At 44.2% G+C, this 18,763-nt stretch overlaps 2 protein-coding genes across 2 annotated transcripts in view; one reads left to right on the top strand and one right to left on the bottom strand.

Annotated features, from left to right (window-relative positions):
- The first annotated feature begins 538 nt into the window (after positions 1-538).
- On the top strand, positions 539-3,976 carry LOC139168537 (heat shock protein beta-7-like). Its single transcript, XM_070754155.1, has 3 exons — positions 539-683; positions 2,322-2,476; positions 3,803-3,976. Exons 1-3 carry the CDS (start codon positions 539-541, stop codon positions 3,974-3,976), a joined length of 474 nt encoding a protein of 157 aa, XP_070610256.1.
- A 5,864-nt stretch (positions 3,977-9,840) lies between these two features.
- Positions 9,841-18,763, bottom strand: part of CLCN2 (chloride voltage-gated channel 2) — a 129,784-nt gene continuing 120,861 nt past the window's right edge. The window contains 3 exon segments of the mRNA XM_070753740.1: positions 9,841-11,865; positions 13,228-13,314; positions 14,071-14,175. Coding sequence (XP_070609841.1) covers positions 11,671-11,865; positions 13,228-13,314; positions 14,071-14,175 — 387 coding nt within the window. The 3' untranslated portion in view covers positions 9,841-11,670.

The following is an 18,763-nucleotide window of genomic DNA, read 5'->3' as shown; positions in this document are numbered from 1 at the left end:
GGTCCGATGCCATGTAGGGCTTTAAGTAAGCCCTCCCAGAGCCCCCCTGTGAGCCAAAAATCAGCCAGCCGGTGCTCACATGCTCGTTGGAGCTGAGCTAGTTGAACGGCTTGCGTGCCAGCAGATATGGCTCCACGTGCAATCTGTGGCCCCCATGCCATAGATTCTCCACCACTGGCCTATAGTTTGAGACTAGTGACTGTCCAGTCCCTGCTTAAAAATCTCCAGCAATTGCATTTCTGAAGGCAACTTCCGTCCCACCGGCTAATTGTCCTGGCTTTTATGGAGCTTCTCCCTAATTCCAGGTTCTTTCTCTCCTGGATTCGGAAGTGTGTCCCTCTGCTTTGTTTCTCACAGGGATTGAGAGTGGCAGCTTCCCTTATCTCGCATTCCAGCGTGTGGGATGCCACGGACCTTGCAAGAAAGCCAATTATGGGCATCTCGGCTTCTCCTGTCCAAGGACGTGCCCTCTCCTCCTGCCTCTTCATGCAGAGCCTTCCGCACGTCCAGTAGACACTGGGCACCCCCTCCAAGGGCCATGTCTTCGGTGAGCTCTTCCTCCACCTTCCGCTCGGAGCACATCAGCACCTACACGCCGAGCAAACATCGCTTCGAGCCTCTCCTGGACCCTCCCCATGGGATCTTTGGGGCAGGGAGAACTCAGGAGCCCTATGGGTATTCAGGTGAGTGAGAGACCTTTGGGGTGGGGGAGCTCAAGAGCACAGTATTTTATTTTTATCTCATTTATTTGTTTATTTGTCAAACTTGTATAGCAGGGGTCAACAAACTTGGCAACTTTAAGACTTGTGGACTTCAACTCCCAGAATAGAATAGAATAGAATAGAATATGGAAGGGACCTTAGAGGTCTTCTAGTCCAACCCTCTGCTGACAGATTAACCTATATCAGTGATGGCAAACCTATGGCACCTCTGGGAGCTGAAGTCAACAAATCTTAAAGTTGCCAAGTTTGAAGACCTCTGATGTATAGGGTAGTAGTTTGTATAAACATGACATAAGTAACAGAGTGACGAAACAATGTCGTCTGGCGGGACCCAGGGGAAGAGCCTTCCCTGTGGTGGCTCCGACCCTCTGGAAGCAACTCCCCCCGGAGATCAGGACTGCCCCCACCCTCCTTGCCTTTCGGAAACTCCTAAAAATCCACCTCTGCTGCCAAGCTTGGGGAAATTGATTCCCCCTGGCCGTTCCGTTTTATGTATGGTTTGTTTGGGATGTATGACTGTTTTTATATAAAGGATTTTAACCGTTTTTATCACTGGATTTGTACTGTGCTTGTTGGGGGTCAAGGGAAAGGGAGGGTCTTGCCTTCTCTTTCTGCTCAAGATCCCCATGGACAATTGGTGGGCCAATTGTCCACAGCCATTGAGTCCACAGAATGCTGGACTCAATGGGCTTTGGCCCGATTCAGTATGGCTCTTCTTATGTTCTTATGTTCACAGTGCTTTTAAAGCCCTCTCTAAGCCGTTTGCAGAGTCAGCATATTTGCCCCCAACAATCGGGGTCCTCATTTTACCCACCTCAGAAGGATGGAAGGCTGAGTCGACCTTGAGCTGGTCAGGATTGAACTCCTGGCAGTGGGCAGAATTAGACTGAAATATTGTAATCAGTGCACCACCATAGGAAGGAAGGAAGGAAGGAAGAAAGGGAGGAAGGAGGAAGGAGGGAAGGAAGGAAGAAGAAAGGAAGGAAGGAAAAAGGAAAGAAGGAAAGAAGGAAGGAATGAAGGAGGAAGAAAGGAAGGAAGGAAGAAGAAAGGAAGGAGGAAGGAAGGAAGGAGGAAGGAAGGAAGGAAGAAGGAAAGAAGGAAGGAGGGAGGAAGGAAGCAAGGAAGGAAGGAAGGAAGGAAGGAAGGAAGGAAGAAGGAGGGAGGGAGGGAGGAGTAAGGAAGGAAGGAAGAAGGAAAGAAGGAAGGAAGGAAGGAGGAAGGAAGGAGGAAGGAAGGAGGAAGGAAGGAGGAAGGAGGGAGGGAGGACAGAAGGAGGAAGGAAGGAAGGAAGGAGGAAGGAGGGAGGGAGGGAGGGAGGAAGGAAGGGCTTAGACTTAGACTTATATCCTGCTTCCCAATGCTTTTACAGCCCTTTCTATGCTGTAAAAGTCAGCATATTTACCGCCAACAATTTGGGTCCTCAAAACAATGGAAGGCTGAGCCAACCTTGAGCCTGGCAAGATTTGAACTGGCAAAATCTCTCTCTCTCTCTCTCTCTCTCTCTCTCTCTCTCTTTCTCTCTCCTTCCCTCCCTCCTTCCCTCCTCCCCTTCACACACACAAACCAAACACACCCCTCTCTTTGGCCCCATCCCAGGGTCCCCACCATCCGTCCATTCCTCAGCCTTGGGCAGCAGCAACGTGATAGCCAGTGGGAACAAATACCAGGTCATCACAGATCTCAGCCAGTTTGAACCTCAAGATATCGTGGTGACTTCCTACAACTACTGCATTGTCATTCAAGCCGAGAAGGTAAGGAGGGGTCTCCTGCCTGGGCTTAGATTATAGACACTGAGAGTGATAAGAATACCAACAGAGAAAGAAATAATAAGGAAGATTATGGATTGTGCTGAAATGAACAGACTTACTTTAAGACTTAAAGATAAAGAAGATTCAGAACATTATAAAAAATTTACGAATGGATGGAAGTTAAAAATAACTAGTATATGAATATTCTTTTTAAAAAATGAAGTAAAAGAATGAAAAAATAGCAGGTAGGCACCCAGATGGGGGGAAAAAAAGAAATGGTGGCAGCACTAGTTGCTAATGTTACACAAATTTAAGATAGTCTATGTTTTATATAATCTAACTTAGGGAATTAACTAAATGTTGGAGTGAGGTTTTTTTAAAAAAAAATTCTATTATTTCTTTCCCTTTCTCAAATCAAATCAAATCAAATCAAATCAAATCAAATCAAATCAAATCGCGAGGGGGGCGTTTGCCCAGGTCTGCCTGGTGCACCAGTTGCGGCCCTATCTGGACCGGGACTCATTGCTCACAGTCACTCATGCCCTCATCACCTCGAGGTTCGACTACTGTAATGCTCTCTACATGGGGCTACCTTTGAAGAGTGTTCGGAAACTTCAGATCGTGCAGAATGCAGCTGCGAGAGCAGTCATGGGCTTACCTAGGTACGCCCATGTTTCACCATCACTCCGCAGTCTGCATTGGCTGCCGATCAATTTCCGGTCACAATTCAAAGTGTTGGTTATGACCTATAAAGCCCTTCATGGCATCGGACAAGAATATCTCCGAGACCGCCTCCTGCCGCACGAATCCCAGCGACCGATTAGGTCCCACAGAGTGGGCCTTCTCCGGGTCCCGTCAACTAAACAATGTCGATTGGCGGGTCCCAGGGGAAGAGCCTTCTCTGTGGTGGCCGCCGGCTCTCTGGAACCAACTCCCCCTGGAGATTAGAACTGCCCCTACTCTTCCTGCCTTCCGAAAACTCCTTAAGACTCACCTTTGCCGTCAGGCATGGGGAAACTAAACATCTCCCCTGGGCATGTTAATTTATACATGGTATGCTTGTGTGTGTGTTTGCTACTACATGGGGTTTTTCTTAAATCGTTAAATATTTTAATTAATTGGATTGTTGTGACTGTTTTTACTTGTTGTGAGCCGCCCCGAGTCTTCGGAGAGGGGCGGCATACAAGTCCAACTAATAAATCAAATCAAATCAAATCAAATCAAATCAAATCAAATCAAATCAAATCAAATCAAATCAAATCAAACAATAAAATTCCGGACGCTATTTGGGGAAAGGGGCTGACCCACGTACGTTTGCTTGCCTTGCAGATGGCCGAAGATGGCATCGCCTCCAACACCTTCACCCATAAGTGCCAGCTGCCAACAGATATGGATCCTCTGTCTGTCAGTTGCTCCCTGAATGACGCTGGCAAGTTGATCATCACGGCTAGGAGGAGACAGCTGTCCCCATCGCCTCTGTATCGTACGGAGGTGAAGCTATAAGCGTGGCCCTCTCACCGAACACGGCACATCCGTCCACATCCTGAAACCTCCCTTAGATGTGGTTCTTAGTTTAGTGTGTGGGTAGCATCCTTTCTCCATGCCATGCCACAACATCCATCACGTCGACTAAACAATGTCGTCTGGCGGGACCCAGGGGGAGAGCCTTCTCTGTGGCGGCCCCGACCCTCTGGAACCAGCTCCCTCCGGAGATTAGGATTGCTCCCACCCTCCTTGCCTTTTGAAAACTTCTTAAAACCCACCTCTGTTGTCAGGCATGGGGGAAATGAGCCATCTCCCCTGGCCTATATAGTTTATGCATTGTATTGTTTTAAATAAGGGTTTTTAGATATTTTAACTATTAGATTTGCCATTGTATATTGTTTTTTATTATTGCTGTGAGCCACCCCGAGTCTGTGGAGAGGGGCAGCATACAAATCTAATAAATGAAATGAAATGAAACATAGCACTACACGAGTCATTGGCCTGCAATTCTTCAACCTTAGCTTCCCTGTCCATTTAACAGAAAGAAACCTCTACGGTGGTCCTCCATTTACGACCACAATTTGGGCTGCGGCTTCCATCCCACAAAGCAATGAATTGGTTGAGTTATTCTTGATTCTACAACCTTCCTTTTCTTTTCTTTTCTTTTTTTCTCCTCTTCTCTTTTCCTTCTTCCCCTTCCTTCTTTCCTTTCTGTTGTAGTTGGCTCTGGTCCAGCTCCTGCCCCAAGGAATGTGGAGGTGGATGCAGGGGAAACACCAACATGTCATAGACCTGTTTTACTGCCGACAGAGTCAGGTAGTGAAGTTTCCTCGGAAGAAGAAGAAGGTGGGGGTGACTTGGAAGAGGGGAGATTGGCAGACAGCCCAGGAGGAGATAAATCTTCCTTATCATTCCTGGATTCTGAACAAGAACGTATGACACATCCACGCATGCGTAGAGTGATGTATAGGAGAGAACAACTGAAGGATTATTACAGGAGATAAGTGAGGCCACCTGTGGTTGGGTGGGGCAGCTGTAATTAGTGCTACAGATAAGAGAGAATCCTGCCGGTTTAGCTTCATGGCAGTTTATCTGATTCATAATTTCATCAAGATCGTGGTTTTTGCTGTTCAAGATTGTGTGTGGACTTTCTGGACTTTAGAATTGGACTCAATTTCCCAGTTATTGGGTGAGAAATTGGATTGCATTTAACCTGTGCCTTGTGTGTACCAGAAAATCCCTTTGACATTTAAAAAGGGAGCTTTTTCTGTTTTTCTGTTAGAAACATAGAAGTCTGACGGCAGAAAAAGACCCCATGGTCCATCTAGTCTGCCCTTATACTATTTTCTGTATTTTATCTTAGGATGGATATATGTTTATCCCAGGCATGTTTAAATTCAGTTACTGTGGATTTATCTACCACGTCTGCTGGAAGTTTGTTCCAAGGATCTACTGCTCTTTCAGTAAAATAATATTTTCTCATGTTGCTTTTGATCTTACCCCCAACTAACTTCAGATTGTGTCCCCTTGTTCTTGTGTTCACTTTCCTATTAAAAACACTTCCCTCCTGAACCTTATTTAACCCTTTAACATATTTAAATGTTTCGATCATGTCCCCCCTTTTCCTTCTGTCCTCCAGACTATACAGATGGAGTTCATGAAGTCTTTCCTGATACGTTTTATGCTTAAGACCTTCCACCATTCTTGTAGCCCGTCTTTGGACCCGTTCAATTTTGTCAATCTCTTTTTGTAGGTGAGGTCTCCAGAACTGAACACAGTATTCCAAATGTGGTCTCACCAGCACTCTATATAGCGGGATCATAATCTCCCTCTTCCTGCTTGTTATACCTCTAGCTATGCAGCCAAGCATCCTACTTGCTTTCCCTACCGCCTGACTGTTAATACAGTAAAGACTTTTGGGTTTTCCTTCTATCCTGTGGTGTGTGTCTTTCTGGACTAATTACCCTGTAATTATGGGCGGTTGGGATACACCGGCAGAACACCTTCCCTTCCCCTCCCCTCCCCTCCTTTCCTTGCCAGGGTTGAAGAAACAAATTACCCATATTTGTTAGTTTAATTCCCCCCCCCCTGGTTGAAATAAATTATCAGAGTATCAAAATATAAAATGCAAAAATGGAAATAAAATGAGGATAATGGGAAAATAAAGGAGGGAAGGGGGAAGGAAGTGTGATTGGACACACAAGGAATCTGTTCTTGGTGCATATGCTCTCAGTGTACGTAGAAGAAAAGATACATTAGAATAGAATAGAATAATAGAATAGGAATGTTCTTTATTGGCCAAGTGTGGCTAGATGGACAAGGAATTGGTCTCCCCCTCTTTTCCATCTCTTCCCAAGATTTCTCTTTGGCCTTTTGGGTGACCCTGAAATGCGTATCCATTTGCAGAAACTTAATAGCTCTCTGGCTTTGGTTTTTTTATTTTTTCTTCTTCCTACATGTGCCCCAAAGTAAAAATGGGGTGAGGTATCATCAGTATGCTGATGATACCCAGGTGTACATCTCCACCCCATGTCCAGTCAATGAAGCAGTGGAAGTGATGTGCCGGTGCCTGGAGGCTGTTGGGGTCTGGATGGGTGTCAACAGACTCAAACTCAACCCGGATAAGACGGAGTGGCTGTGGGTTCTGCCTCCCAAGGACAATTCCATCTGTCCGTCCATAACCCTGGGGGGGGGGAATTATTGACCCCCTCAGAGAGGGTCTGCAACTTGGGCATCCTCCTCGATCCACAGCTCACATTAGAGAAACATCTTTCAGCTGTGGCGAGGGGAGCGTTTGCCCAGGTTCGCCTGATGCACCAGTTGCGGCCCTATCTGGACCGGGACTCACTGCTCACAGTCACTCATGCCCTCATCACCTCAAGATTCGACTACTGTAACGCTCTCTACATGGGGCTACCTTTGAAAAGTGTTTGGAAACTTCAGATCGTGCAGAATGCAGCTGCGAGAGCAGTCATGGGCTTCCCTAAGTATGCCCATGTTACACCAACACTCCACAGTCTGCATTGGCTGCCGATCAATTTCCGGTCACAATTCAAAGTGTTGGTTATGACCTATAAAGCCCTTCATGGCATCGGACCAGAATATCTCCGGGACCGCCTTCTGCCGCACGAATCCCAGCGACCTGTTAGGTCCCACAGAGTTGGCCTTCTCCGGGTCCCGTCGACTAAGCAATGTCATTTGGCGGGACCCAGGAGAAGAGCCTTCTCTGTGGTGGCCCTGACCCTCTGGAACCAGCTCCCCCCAGATATCAGAGTTGCCCCCACCCTCCTTTCCTTTCGCAAGCTCCTTAAAACCCACCTCTGTCATCAGGCATGGGGGAATTGAAATTTCCCTTCCCCTAGGCTTACAGAATTTATACATGGTATGCTTGTATGTATGAGTGGTTATTTAAATTGGGGTTTTTTTAAATTGTTTTTTAATATTAGATTTGTTTACATAATCTTTTTATATTGTTGTTAGCTGCCCCGAGTCTTCGGAGAGGGGTGGCATACAAATCTAATAAATACAAATACAAATACAAAATCCAGCAATCACCTGCAGCGGGTATTGTAAGAGAAAAACCAGGCATTGGTGGTGAGAATAAAACCTCTGCCTACATAACTCCTTTGCTCAGTTATGAAGTCACAAGATTCAGTAGCACCATTCCCAGAAAGAAAGGGGGAAAAACATCAGCGGGTAGCGTTGCTTTTAATCATTTAAATGAGTCTCTTTTAAAGTGTTGATGTAAAGCTTAATTACTGTAATTTAAATGCTAATCCCCTGCCCTCCCCCCACTCCTTTACATCCATAAATGTTCCGGATTTTTGCCTTGAATCAAAAGAACCATCCGAGGTTCCTTAGACCCTAATTTAATGGCAGTGATTCATATAATAACAACGGCAAGGAAAATTGTACTGTACATCACTGTCTATGCTTAGCAACCATTTGGGGGCTTACAAATGTGGTTGTAAATAGAGAGCTACCTATATTCTAGGGGAGATTGGGCTGCCATTGATCGGGGATGGTGTAGGGCAGTGATGGCAAACCTATGGTGTGCGTGCCACAGGTAGCACATGGAGCCATGTCAGAGGATAGCTGAGGCCTAAATCACCTCCAGCACACATGCACACATCATATAAAAGTAAAAAATTGAGGTTTTACATTACCACCTTACCACAATCAGGGCTATCAGTCAATATGGTGTTGGTAATGACCTATAAAGCCCTACATGGCATCGGACCAGAATACCTCCGAGACCGTCTTCTGCCGCACGAATCCCAGCGGCCAATAAGGTCCCAGAAAGTTGGCCTTCTCCGGGTCCCGTTGACTAAACAATGTCATCTGGCAGGCTCCAGGGGAAGAGCCTTCTTTGTGGTGGCCCTGGCCCTCTGGAATCAACTCCCCCCAGAGATCAGAACTGCCTCCACCCTCCTTGTCTTTCGTAAATTGCTTAAGACCCATCTATACCGCCAGGCATGGGGGAATTGAGACATTTCTCCCAGGCTTGTATAGTTTTATGTATTGCATACTTGTGTTGTATGGTTTTATACAATGGGCTTTTAGATATTTCTTCTTCTTTTAAATATTAGATTTGTTTATGGTATACTGTTTATTATTGTTGTGAGCCGCCCCGAGTCTGCGGAGAGGGGCGGCATACAAATTTTAATAATAATAATAATAATAATAATAATAATAATAATAATAATAATAATGGCGTAATCAGAGATTATGTTCCTGAATGTTGTTGGTCTCAGAGAAGAGATACTTTTCCTACCGTAGGCAAAGTTGGCTCTTCTTTGACTTGTGGACTTCAACTCCTAGAATTCTTCAGCCAATCATGCTAGCTCATAGAAGAGCCAACTTTGCCTGCCCCTGCCCCTGCCCTACCGGATAGGTCCTGGAGGCTGGTGCGGGCATGCGTGCCGGCGGCGCGCTCTCCCTTACACAAGAACTCGGCGAAAATCTTTATTTGCAAATTCTTCCGCACATGCGCAGAAGCAAAGAAAGCCCCAAAATTAGACTTGTATTCTGCCCCTGTCCGAAGACTTGTGTGTGCGAGCATGAGATTTCTCCGCTTTTCACCACTTTCTTTGCTTCTGTGCATGCGCGGAAGCAAATTCTTGCATGGGGGGGGGCATGGGCAGTTTTATTGCCGACAGAGTCAGGTAGTGAAGTTTCCTCGGAAGAAGAAGAAGGTGGGGGTGACTTGGAAGAGGGGAGTTTGGCAGACAGCCCAGGAGATCAATCATCCTTATCACCCCTGGATTCTGAACAAGAACTTATGACACATCCACACATGCGTAGAGTGATGCATAGGAGACAACAACTGAAGGATTATTACAGGAGATAAGTGAGGCCACCTGTGGTTGGGTGGGGCTGCTGTAATTAGTGTTACAGATAAAAGAGCAGTTCCCCCATGCCTGATGGTAGAGGTGGGTTTTAAGAAGTTTACGAAAGGCAATGAGGGTGGGGGCAGTTCTAATTTCCGGCGGGAGCTGGTTCCAGAGGGTCGGGGCCGCCACAGAGAAGGCTCTTCCCCTGGTTCCCGCCAAACGACATTGTTTAGTCGACGGGACCGGGAGAAGGCCAGCTGTGTGGGACCTAACTGGTCGCTGGGATTCGTGCGGCAGAAGGCGGTCCTGGAGTTATTGCGGTCCGATGCCATGAAGGGTTTTATAGGTCATAACCAACACTTCGAATTGTGAATTTATTATTGAATATATTCTTCAGCTATATTTTTCCCCTCGAATCTGGGATTTGTGGACATTTTCCACCTAGCTACTAACCAGCATGCATCATCTGGGATGTTTGTATATGTGTTTGTGTGTGTGTTTATTTGAAAGATCCGGTTGGTTAGATCAATTTACGGAGGACGTCAGAGATGAGAAGAAATAATTTATTGAAAAGAATCCTGAGTTTCTTCTCCCCCGCAAAAGAAAAGTAGACATTGAGCACATTCACACAATACCTTTAACCTGGGTTATCAGTATTAACCCACTTCTGGGTTCCCACAATAGATGGAATTGGAGCCTAACATAAAAATCCAACTAACCATGAATAAAAATACCCCCTCCCTTTTTTACGACTCTGTAATCCCTTAATCGGGATAAATTCGGGGTGATTGGTTGAGGCTGAGAGTTTACTGGCCCGATGCCCTTCCTGACGCCACGCAGAGCTCACAGCAGATATTTCCTCTTTTTGTACCAGGAGAGAAACTTCTGCCGTTCCCTAAGATTGAACTCTCAATCTTTCAAGTGGAGCTTTTCGAGCCTAAGGTGGGACTAGAACTCGCAGTCTCCTGGTGATTTGCCCAGATTTCACACCTGAACTGGGACTAGAACTCATCATCTCCTGCTGATTGGCCCAAAGTCAACCAGCTGGCTTGAATGCCTAAGGTGGGACTAGAAATCACAGCCTCCTGGTCATTGGCCAGGTTTTCATGCCTTAATCAGGACTAGAGCTCCCAATCTCCTAGTGGCCAGCCCAAGTCCCCAAGTCATGTCTATAGAGCTCAAGTGTTTCATGATCTGCAGCCTGGAGCCTTAACCATTAGGCTACACTGCCTCATGCGGACACCCAACCATCTCTTTACTCTAGTTGTGATCCGGTCCATGTCAAGGAACAACAAACCAGGCTCTGTTCCCGCAACGCTCTATGGCTTAGATACATACCAGACACTCCCTTCATTTATCATATAACTCTATTCTTTTCGGTAATTTAAATTAATATAGATATATATATGTATAAAAATCTTCGGTATGTACATACGGGCATCCTCCTTTCTCTCTCCTCTGCCTGTGGATTGGAGCATGAGTGGGTTCCACAGAGAGAGGAAGGCGGAAGGGAAGAATTCCAGGGTCTGGTAGTCGGGTTGGGGTGGGGGCAAAGGGGGCTGCCTGGTTCAGTAGCTCAAGAAATCCAGTGTCGGTTTTATTCGGGACCCCCAAACCCTACCCACAACCCCCCAAACCCAATCCATTACTTAGGATTTATCCTACAGAGGGAGGGGGCTCGCCGTACACGGTACGGCTGGGTCAGCGCTGAAGATTTAAAGGGAGAAATTCAGAACACGGAGAGAGATACCTAGTGGTTTCAGCACAGCTGTCAAAAAGTTCCTTTTCCTTTCAAACCCGGGGGAAAAAAAATAGGGGGAGGCACAGTGACGAGACTGCAAGGAAGACCGATCTTGACCAACTCCTCCAAGGTGGACGGCCCACCTGCAACGCTGCTGAGAACGGCCGAAGGAAGTCTTTAACGGTGCTCGGAGGTGGTCCGAGTGAGATGCGTGATGCTTGAGGCAGGGTGGGGTACAAGGGGACCTGTGCGGCAACGTTGAGATGAGCAGAAGGCATCTGAAAAGACCCCCGCCGCACCCATCCTCTCCCGCCTCCAACAGCCTCCCTTCTCCAATTCTTACCCAGCTCTCGTTCCGAAGCGGAGCAGAGCTGCCGGATAATGGGACGATGGGAGAAGGGGGAAGTCTTAAATGAACCCTGAGACCAAGGATGGAGCTAACGGGACACCGGAAGGGGAGGGGGGGGGAGAGGCAGCTTCAAGGTTCTGGATGGCGATTCTCCAGTTATTCCAGGGACAGGCTGTCCTCTTGAAGTTTCCAAAGCCGGAATGTGAAGGCATCCTTAGAAGAGGCCCATCGGCGAAAGCAACCGCCAAGGCGCGGCGACCATGAATTTGTCTCTCGTTTAGCAGGTTCTTCACTGGCACTTGTCGTCGCTCTCGGAAGGGCTGAACTCGCGGGGGATGGAGTGCCGCTGCCGCCGATCCCACAGCTGGTGGATTTCGGTAGCCTCCATGTCGCTGCTGCTGGTTGTGCTCTCCCGGAAGCTCGCCAGCGGGGGGCGCACCTTCACTCCTTTGGCAGTGACCGAACCCTCAATAGCTTTGCGCAGCTGGAAGAGAGGAAGAGAGGAAGAGATGAATTGGGGGAGAGGCCGCAGCGGTCATTCTAAGCGGCTTACCGAGAGTCAGCGTATTGCCCCCAACAATCTGGGTCCTCGTTTTACCGACCTTGGAAGGATGGAAGGCTGAGTCAACCTTGAGCCTGGTGAGATTCGATCTGCCAAACTGAGGGCAGCCAGTGATCAGCAGAAGTAGCCTGCAGTACTGTGCTCTCACCACTGCACCACCGAGGCTCTGTGGTTAGAATGCAGTATTGCAGGCTGACCCTTCCCAAAGCCAGGAGTTCGATCCTGACCGGCTCAAGGTTGACTCAGCCTTGCATCCTTCTGAGGTCGGTATAATGAGGACCCCAATATTTGGAGGCATATAGAAGCTTTACCTAACACCAGGGGAAATTTGTCTTTTCCCATGGTCTTAGGCGAACCCTGTGAAATGGTCGTTCAACCCCCAAAGGGGTCCTGACCCCCAGGTTGAGAACCACTGGTTTAAATAATTTAATAATAATAATTAATAATAATAATAATAATAATAATAATAGTATACTCAGGGCGGCTCACAACATATGATGCTGATTAATGGTGCTGATATTAGAATTAAAAGATAGCTGTTTGATACATAAGGGTGTACAGTGTTCCCTCGATTTTCGCGGGGGATGCGTTCCGAGACCGCCCGCGAAAGTCGAATTTCCACGAAGAAGAGATGCGGAAGTAAATACATTATTTTTGGCTATGAACAGTATCCCAAGCCTTCCCTTAACACTTTAAACCCCTAAATTGCAATTTCCCATTCCCTTAGCAACCATTTAGATTATTACTCACCAGGGTTATTTATTAAAGTTTATTAAAAAAAAAATGTATTAAAGGTGGACAAAAGTTTGGCGATGACATATGACGTCATCGGGCGGGAAAAACTATGGTATAGGGGGGGGAAAACACTAAGTATTTTTTAATTAATATTTTTGAAAAACCGTGGTATAGACTTTTTGCGAAGTTTGAACCTGCGAAAATCGAGGGAACACTGTATATCAGACCTCTGTCTATCAGGCAGTTATCTTGGAGTTCTAATATTTTGTAATTCTGTATGTATAAATACAGGTGTCTCATAGATAGAATTGCTTAGGCTTTGGCACAAGTAGGCCTCACTTAATATAGGTGGACTTCAATTCCCAGAATTCCCCAGCTGGAATTGAAGTCCACGGATATTAAACTTGCCAAAATTGAAAACACGGATATAGGATGACCTTAAGAAACATTTTTTTGCCGCACATAGGCTATGGCATGACATTGGACAAAATCAAGGCAAACCTCTGAAGGGTCAGGACATTTGGGGTGACCCTTCTAAGTGCTACTCACCTCCTTGAGGGACACCACCCCAATCAGGCGCCCGATGCTGGTGACGTAAGCGTGGTCCACTCCCAAGAGGGAGAATATGGTGTGGGTCTGGAAGAGATGGAAACAACCCAGCTGAGCATCACAACATACACAAATGTGGCACCCACAAGCTCCATCCATAGGTCCAAGTCAATGTAAAGGAGGTCCTTGGTCTATGCTAAGGGTTGGCAACGTAAACACTCAGAGAGCCATTTGGATCCGTTTCCCACAAAAAAGAAAACACCAGGAGCCACAAAATCTTTCCCGTGTTTTTCCCAGTAGTTTTTCCTGACTATTTCTTGAGGAGCCACAGAACTAGCATATGTTAAACGTTCTGTTTTCTTCTGAAACTCTTCTTAGACTTATCCATGGTTGGGGACGAAAAGCTCAATAAATTGCTGTCAAAAGCTCAATAAATTGTGCTTTTCGTCCTACCGGAGGACGAAAAGCGCAATAAATTGCGCGCCAGTGAGTATCACAAATTGGCAGTTGTGATGCATATTTTAAGTGACAAGGACCCTCAGCAGAGGGATGAAACAGCCACATGCAGCTCCAGAGCCGTGGGTTGCTGACCCTTGGTCTATGTCAACAATGCAACAAAGGCTTCATCCACTTCTTAGCTTGGTCTGAAAGCAAATACTCCGCCTCCCTCCATTCCTCCCTCTCTCTCTGCCCCCATCCCTCCCTCCCTCCTTCTCTCTCTCTCTCTCTCCTCCTCCCTCCCTCCCGCCCCCTCTCCCTCTTGCTTAGCAATGGAAATTTTGGGCTCCTATTATGACACTAAGTCAAGGACCTAATAGCTCTGCTTCGGGACCCACAATCTACCTTGTGCAAAGAAGTCCGTTCTACCAGCTGGAAAGGTGCCGGATCAATCTTGCAGTTGTTGAAATTGACCAACTGATCGAGTTGTCGTTCCTCCCATTCCATAACCTACAAGTTCAGGAGATGCATTCATGCAGCAGGTCAACTGACATTTATTGTATTTTGTTTTTTATTGCACTTGCTGTATAACATTTAAAATATTTTTCCCTGACTATCCACCGTTCAACAAAGTTCTACCAATAAAGGATTCTCTCATTGTAGACCAGGGGTCCCCAAACTTGGCAACTTGAAGATTTGTGGAGTAAAGTTGCCAAGTTTGAAAACCTCTGTTGTACAATCGGAACAATCTGGAGCTGAACACACTTAAAACTATAGTGGTACCTCTACCTAAGAACGCCTCTACTTATGAAATTTTCTAGATAAGAACCAGGTGTTCAAGATTTTTTTTTGCCTCTTCTCAAGAACCATTTTCCATTTACAAACCCAAGCCTCTGAAACTGTAACCGGAAAAGGCAGGGAGAAGCCTCCATAGGGCCTCTCTAGGAATCTCCTGGGACTCTGAAGCTGTAACCGGAAAAGGCAGGGAGAAGCCTCCATGGGGCCTCTCTAGGAATCTCCTGGGACTCTGAAACTGTAACCGGAAAAGGCAGGGAGAAGCCTCCATGGGGCCTCTCTAGGAATCTCCTGGGACTCTGAAACTGTAACCGGAAAAGGCAGGGAAAAGCCTCCATGGGGCCTCTCTAGGAATCTCCTGGGAGGAAACAGGGCCAGAAAAGGCAGGGAAAAGCCTCCATGGGGCCTCTCTAGGAATCCCCTGGAAGGAAGCAGGGTCTCCTCCCTCCCTGTGGTTTTCCCAATCGCACACATTATTTGCTTTTACAACCACCCAGAGTCTGCGGAGAGGGGCGGTGTACAAATCTAATAAATAAATAAATAAAATAAATAAATTGATTCCTATGGGAAAAATGGCTTCTTCTTACAAACTTTTCTACTTAAGAACCTGGTCATGTAACGAATTAAGTTCATAAGTAGAGGTACCACTGTATACAGATATCACTAGATTTTAGGAGAAGCTTTGCTATTCTGTTGATACAGTTGTACAGAGGAATTATTGAGTATGTCTTCGTATTTCTGTGACTGTCTGCTTTGGTACAGCAACCAAACAGAACCGATGCAGATTTCAATGGATAGTTAAGGTTGCAGAAAAAACAATTGCAACCCGCCGGCCTCCCACTTGTGCCTAAAGGGATCTAAAACTTGAATCTCTCTTTTTTAAAAAAATTAAAAATTCTAATTGCTGCACCACACTGACTTTGGAAGACGTGACCGTTTCCAGATTAATACGCTTCACTTGGTTCCAGAGTTCACCTATTTGGGATTTTCATGATTTTTGGAATAACGAACGAAACCACACAAGCTGGATTTGCAGACATGAGGCTGTAGATATTTTTTTTTGAAAAAGCAATTCTAATCAAATTTTGCAAGTTGTGTGAATTATCTGCTGAGGTCTTTATCTGGCTTAAGTGTTTTGTTTTCTGGCAGCCAATGTGCGAATAATTGAAAGCAGATAGACGATTACGAGAAAGCCTACAGTGGTGCAACCAGAGACAAGCTGTCCCCCCACCCCAGCTCTTAGCAACCACCTCGAAGGCTTCTGCTCTGTTAATTATTTGCTGTAATTCAAAGAGACGCAGAGATGGATTACTGGGTATTGGAGATCTTTATGGACAGCGCATTATCAGATCGTTCCCAGCACTTCTTGATTAAGGCAATTGTAGCAATCTCATGCTCTATCAATGGCACAGGGCCTATTTTGCAGATCATCCAAGGTTCAATTGCAAACCTCTCCAGCAGCAGGAAAAAACCAGAAGAAAAAGATAATAAAGTCTTTCCCCCCACCCCAGATGCTACAAAATGACAAATGAGTTGATTTAATAAAAAAAGAATTTAATAAAAAAGAAAAGACCCATCCTCGAATACAGCTCATCTGTTTGGAACCCATATTGCATCTCAGACATTAACATGTTCAAAGATACTTCACCAGAAGAGCCCTTCACTCCTCCACTCAAAATAGAATACCCTACGAAACTAGACTTTCAATCCTGGGCCTAGAAAGTTTAGAACTAAGACGCCTTAAACAGTCTGCGGAGAGGGGCGGCATACAAATCTAAATAATAAATAAATAATAAATAATAAATAAATAAATGATCTAAGTATTGCCCACAAGATCATATGCTGCAACGTTCTGCCTGTCGGCGACTACTTCAGCTTCAACCACAACAACACAAGAGCACACAACAGATTTAAACTTAATATTAACCGCTCCAAACTTGACTGTAAGGAATATGACTTCAGTAACCGAGTTGTCGAAGCGTGGAACTCATTACTGGACTCCATAGTGTCATCCCCAAACCCCCAACACTTTACCCTTAGATTATCCACGGTTGACCTATCCAGATTCCTAAGAGGTCAGTAAGAGGCGTGCATAAGTGCACTACAGTGCCTTCCGTCCCCTGTCCTATTGCTCTCCTATATCTCCTATTCCTTTCTTCTATTCCTATATCACTTCTTCTATTCTTTCATTGATATGTTCTATTACTATACCTTCTTTTCTATTATTTCTTTAGATATATTTTACTATGAGTATCTCCTCTATAACCATCATCATGTATTTTACTATGTGTATATAGATATATACCCACTAAAACCCTCATTGTGCATTGGACAAAATAAATAAATAAAATAAATAAATAAATTATAAGATGTGTTAGAGATGATATTAGGCCCTGACCCAATTGGTGAAAATATATCCCAAAGATCTGCGGAAAGTTTTATGAAAGGTTGGAAACTAAAAATAATAGAGAAGTAATTTCTTAATTACTTTTGAAGGAATACATGATGATTTAATTTTAATCTATTAAAGACCCATATGACGAAATAAGGATTGGTGGCAGCAATGGATAAGGAGTTAACATAGAGATGAAAGGATTAAATTAGATATTAATTTAAGATGTTTATGTTTTATTATAGATAGGAAAAGGGAATATAAGGGATTAGATTTTATAATATTGCTATGAAATATGTCTCGTGTAGTTAATTTCAATTAATTTAGCAAAGAAGAGGATAAAAAGTACTGTATATATTAAAAGCATTATTAGCATTTTTTTCTCTGAATGTTTAACGTATCAAAGAAATACTGTATAATGTATTATTATTTTAGGCACTGATTCTGTTTTTTTATGCTCATGTTGTTTTGACTGTATGTTGGAGAAAAAATAAAGAAAAATTTATATACACCCCACCCCCCAAATATATATATATATCCCAAATTTAATCCAAATTGTTGGCAATGCAAAAAAAATAATGGAATCTTCTTTCACATGTGGTAGTTGTGTTAATAACACAACTAGACACAAGAACAGTTTTTCCCCAAACGCCATCACTCTGCTGAACCAATAATTCCCTCACTGCTGTCAAACTAGAACAGAACAGAATAGAATAGACTAAAATTCTTTATGGGCCAAGTGTGATTGGACACACAAGGAATTTGTCTTGGTGCATATGCTTTCGGTGTACATAAAAGAAAATATAAATTTGTCAAGAATCATGTGGTACAACACTTAATGATCATCATATGGGTCAAATAAGCAATGAAGAAACAATCAATATTAATAAAAATCTTAGGATACAAGCAACAAGTTACAGTCATACAGTCCTAAGTGGGAGGAGATGGGTGATAGGAATGATGAGAAAAAAATAGTAGAAATAGAAGTGCAGATTTAGTAGAAAGTCTGACAGTGTTGAGGGAATTATTTGTTTAGCAGAGTGATGGCATTCGGGGAAAAACTGTTCTTGTGTCTAGTTGTCTTGGTGTGCAGTGCTCTATAGCGACGTTTTGAGGGTAGGAGTTGAAACAATTTGTGTCCAGGATGTGATGGGTCAGTAAATATATTCACCGCCCTCTTTCTGACTTGTACAGTATATAGAGGTCTATTCACTAAGGCTGCATTACTATTGCTATTAGTCTTCGCATCATTCCTATCACCCGTCTCCTCCCACTTATGACTGTACGAATGTAACGTGGGGCATTGTATCCTTACGATTTATATTGATATTAATTGTTTCCTGATTGCTTACTTGGATCCCATGACATCATTAAAGGTTGTACCTCATGATACTTGACAACTGTATCTTTTCTTTTATGTACACTGAGAGCATAGGCACCCAAGACAAATTCCTTGTGTGTACAATCACACTTGGCCAATAAAGAATTCTATTCCATTCATTATTCTATTCTGTTCTGTTCTATTCTATTGTATTTCATGCATTATTTTATTCTATTCTATTCCATGCATCATTCTATTCTATTCTATTCTATTCTATTCATTATTCTATTCTATTCTATTTCAATTCTAATTCCATTCTATTCATTATTCTATTCTATTCCAATTCTAATTCCATTCTATTCATTATTCTATTCATTATTCTATTCTATTCCAATTCTAATTCCATTCTATTCATTATTCTATTCATTATTCTATTCCAATTCTAATTCCATTCTATTCATTATTCTATTCCAATTCTAATTCCATTCTATTCTTTTCTAATCATTATTCTATTCATTATTCTATTCTATTCTATTCTATTCCAATTCTATTCTATTCTATTCCAATCATTATTCTATTCATGGTTCTAT

This window comes from Erythrolamprus reginae, chromosome 5, assembly GCF_031021105.1.
Source record: "Erythrolamprus reginae isolate rEryReg1 chromosome 5, rEryReg1.hap1, whole genome shotgun sequence".
NCBI classification, from domain to species: domain Eukaryota; kingdom Metazoa; phylum Chordata; class Lepidosauria; order Squamata; family Dipsadidae; genus Erythrolamprus; species Erythrolamprus reginae.
The sequence above is the reverse complement of the archived record's forward strand: the minus strand, read 5'-3'. Positions and strand labels throughout refer to the sequence as shown.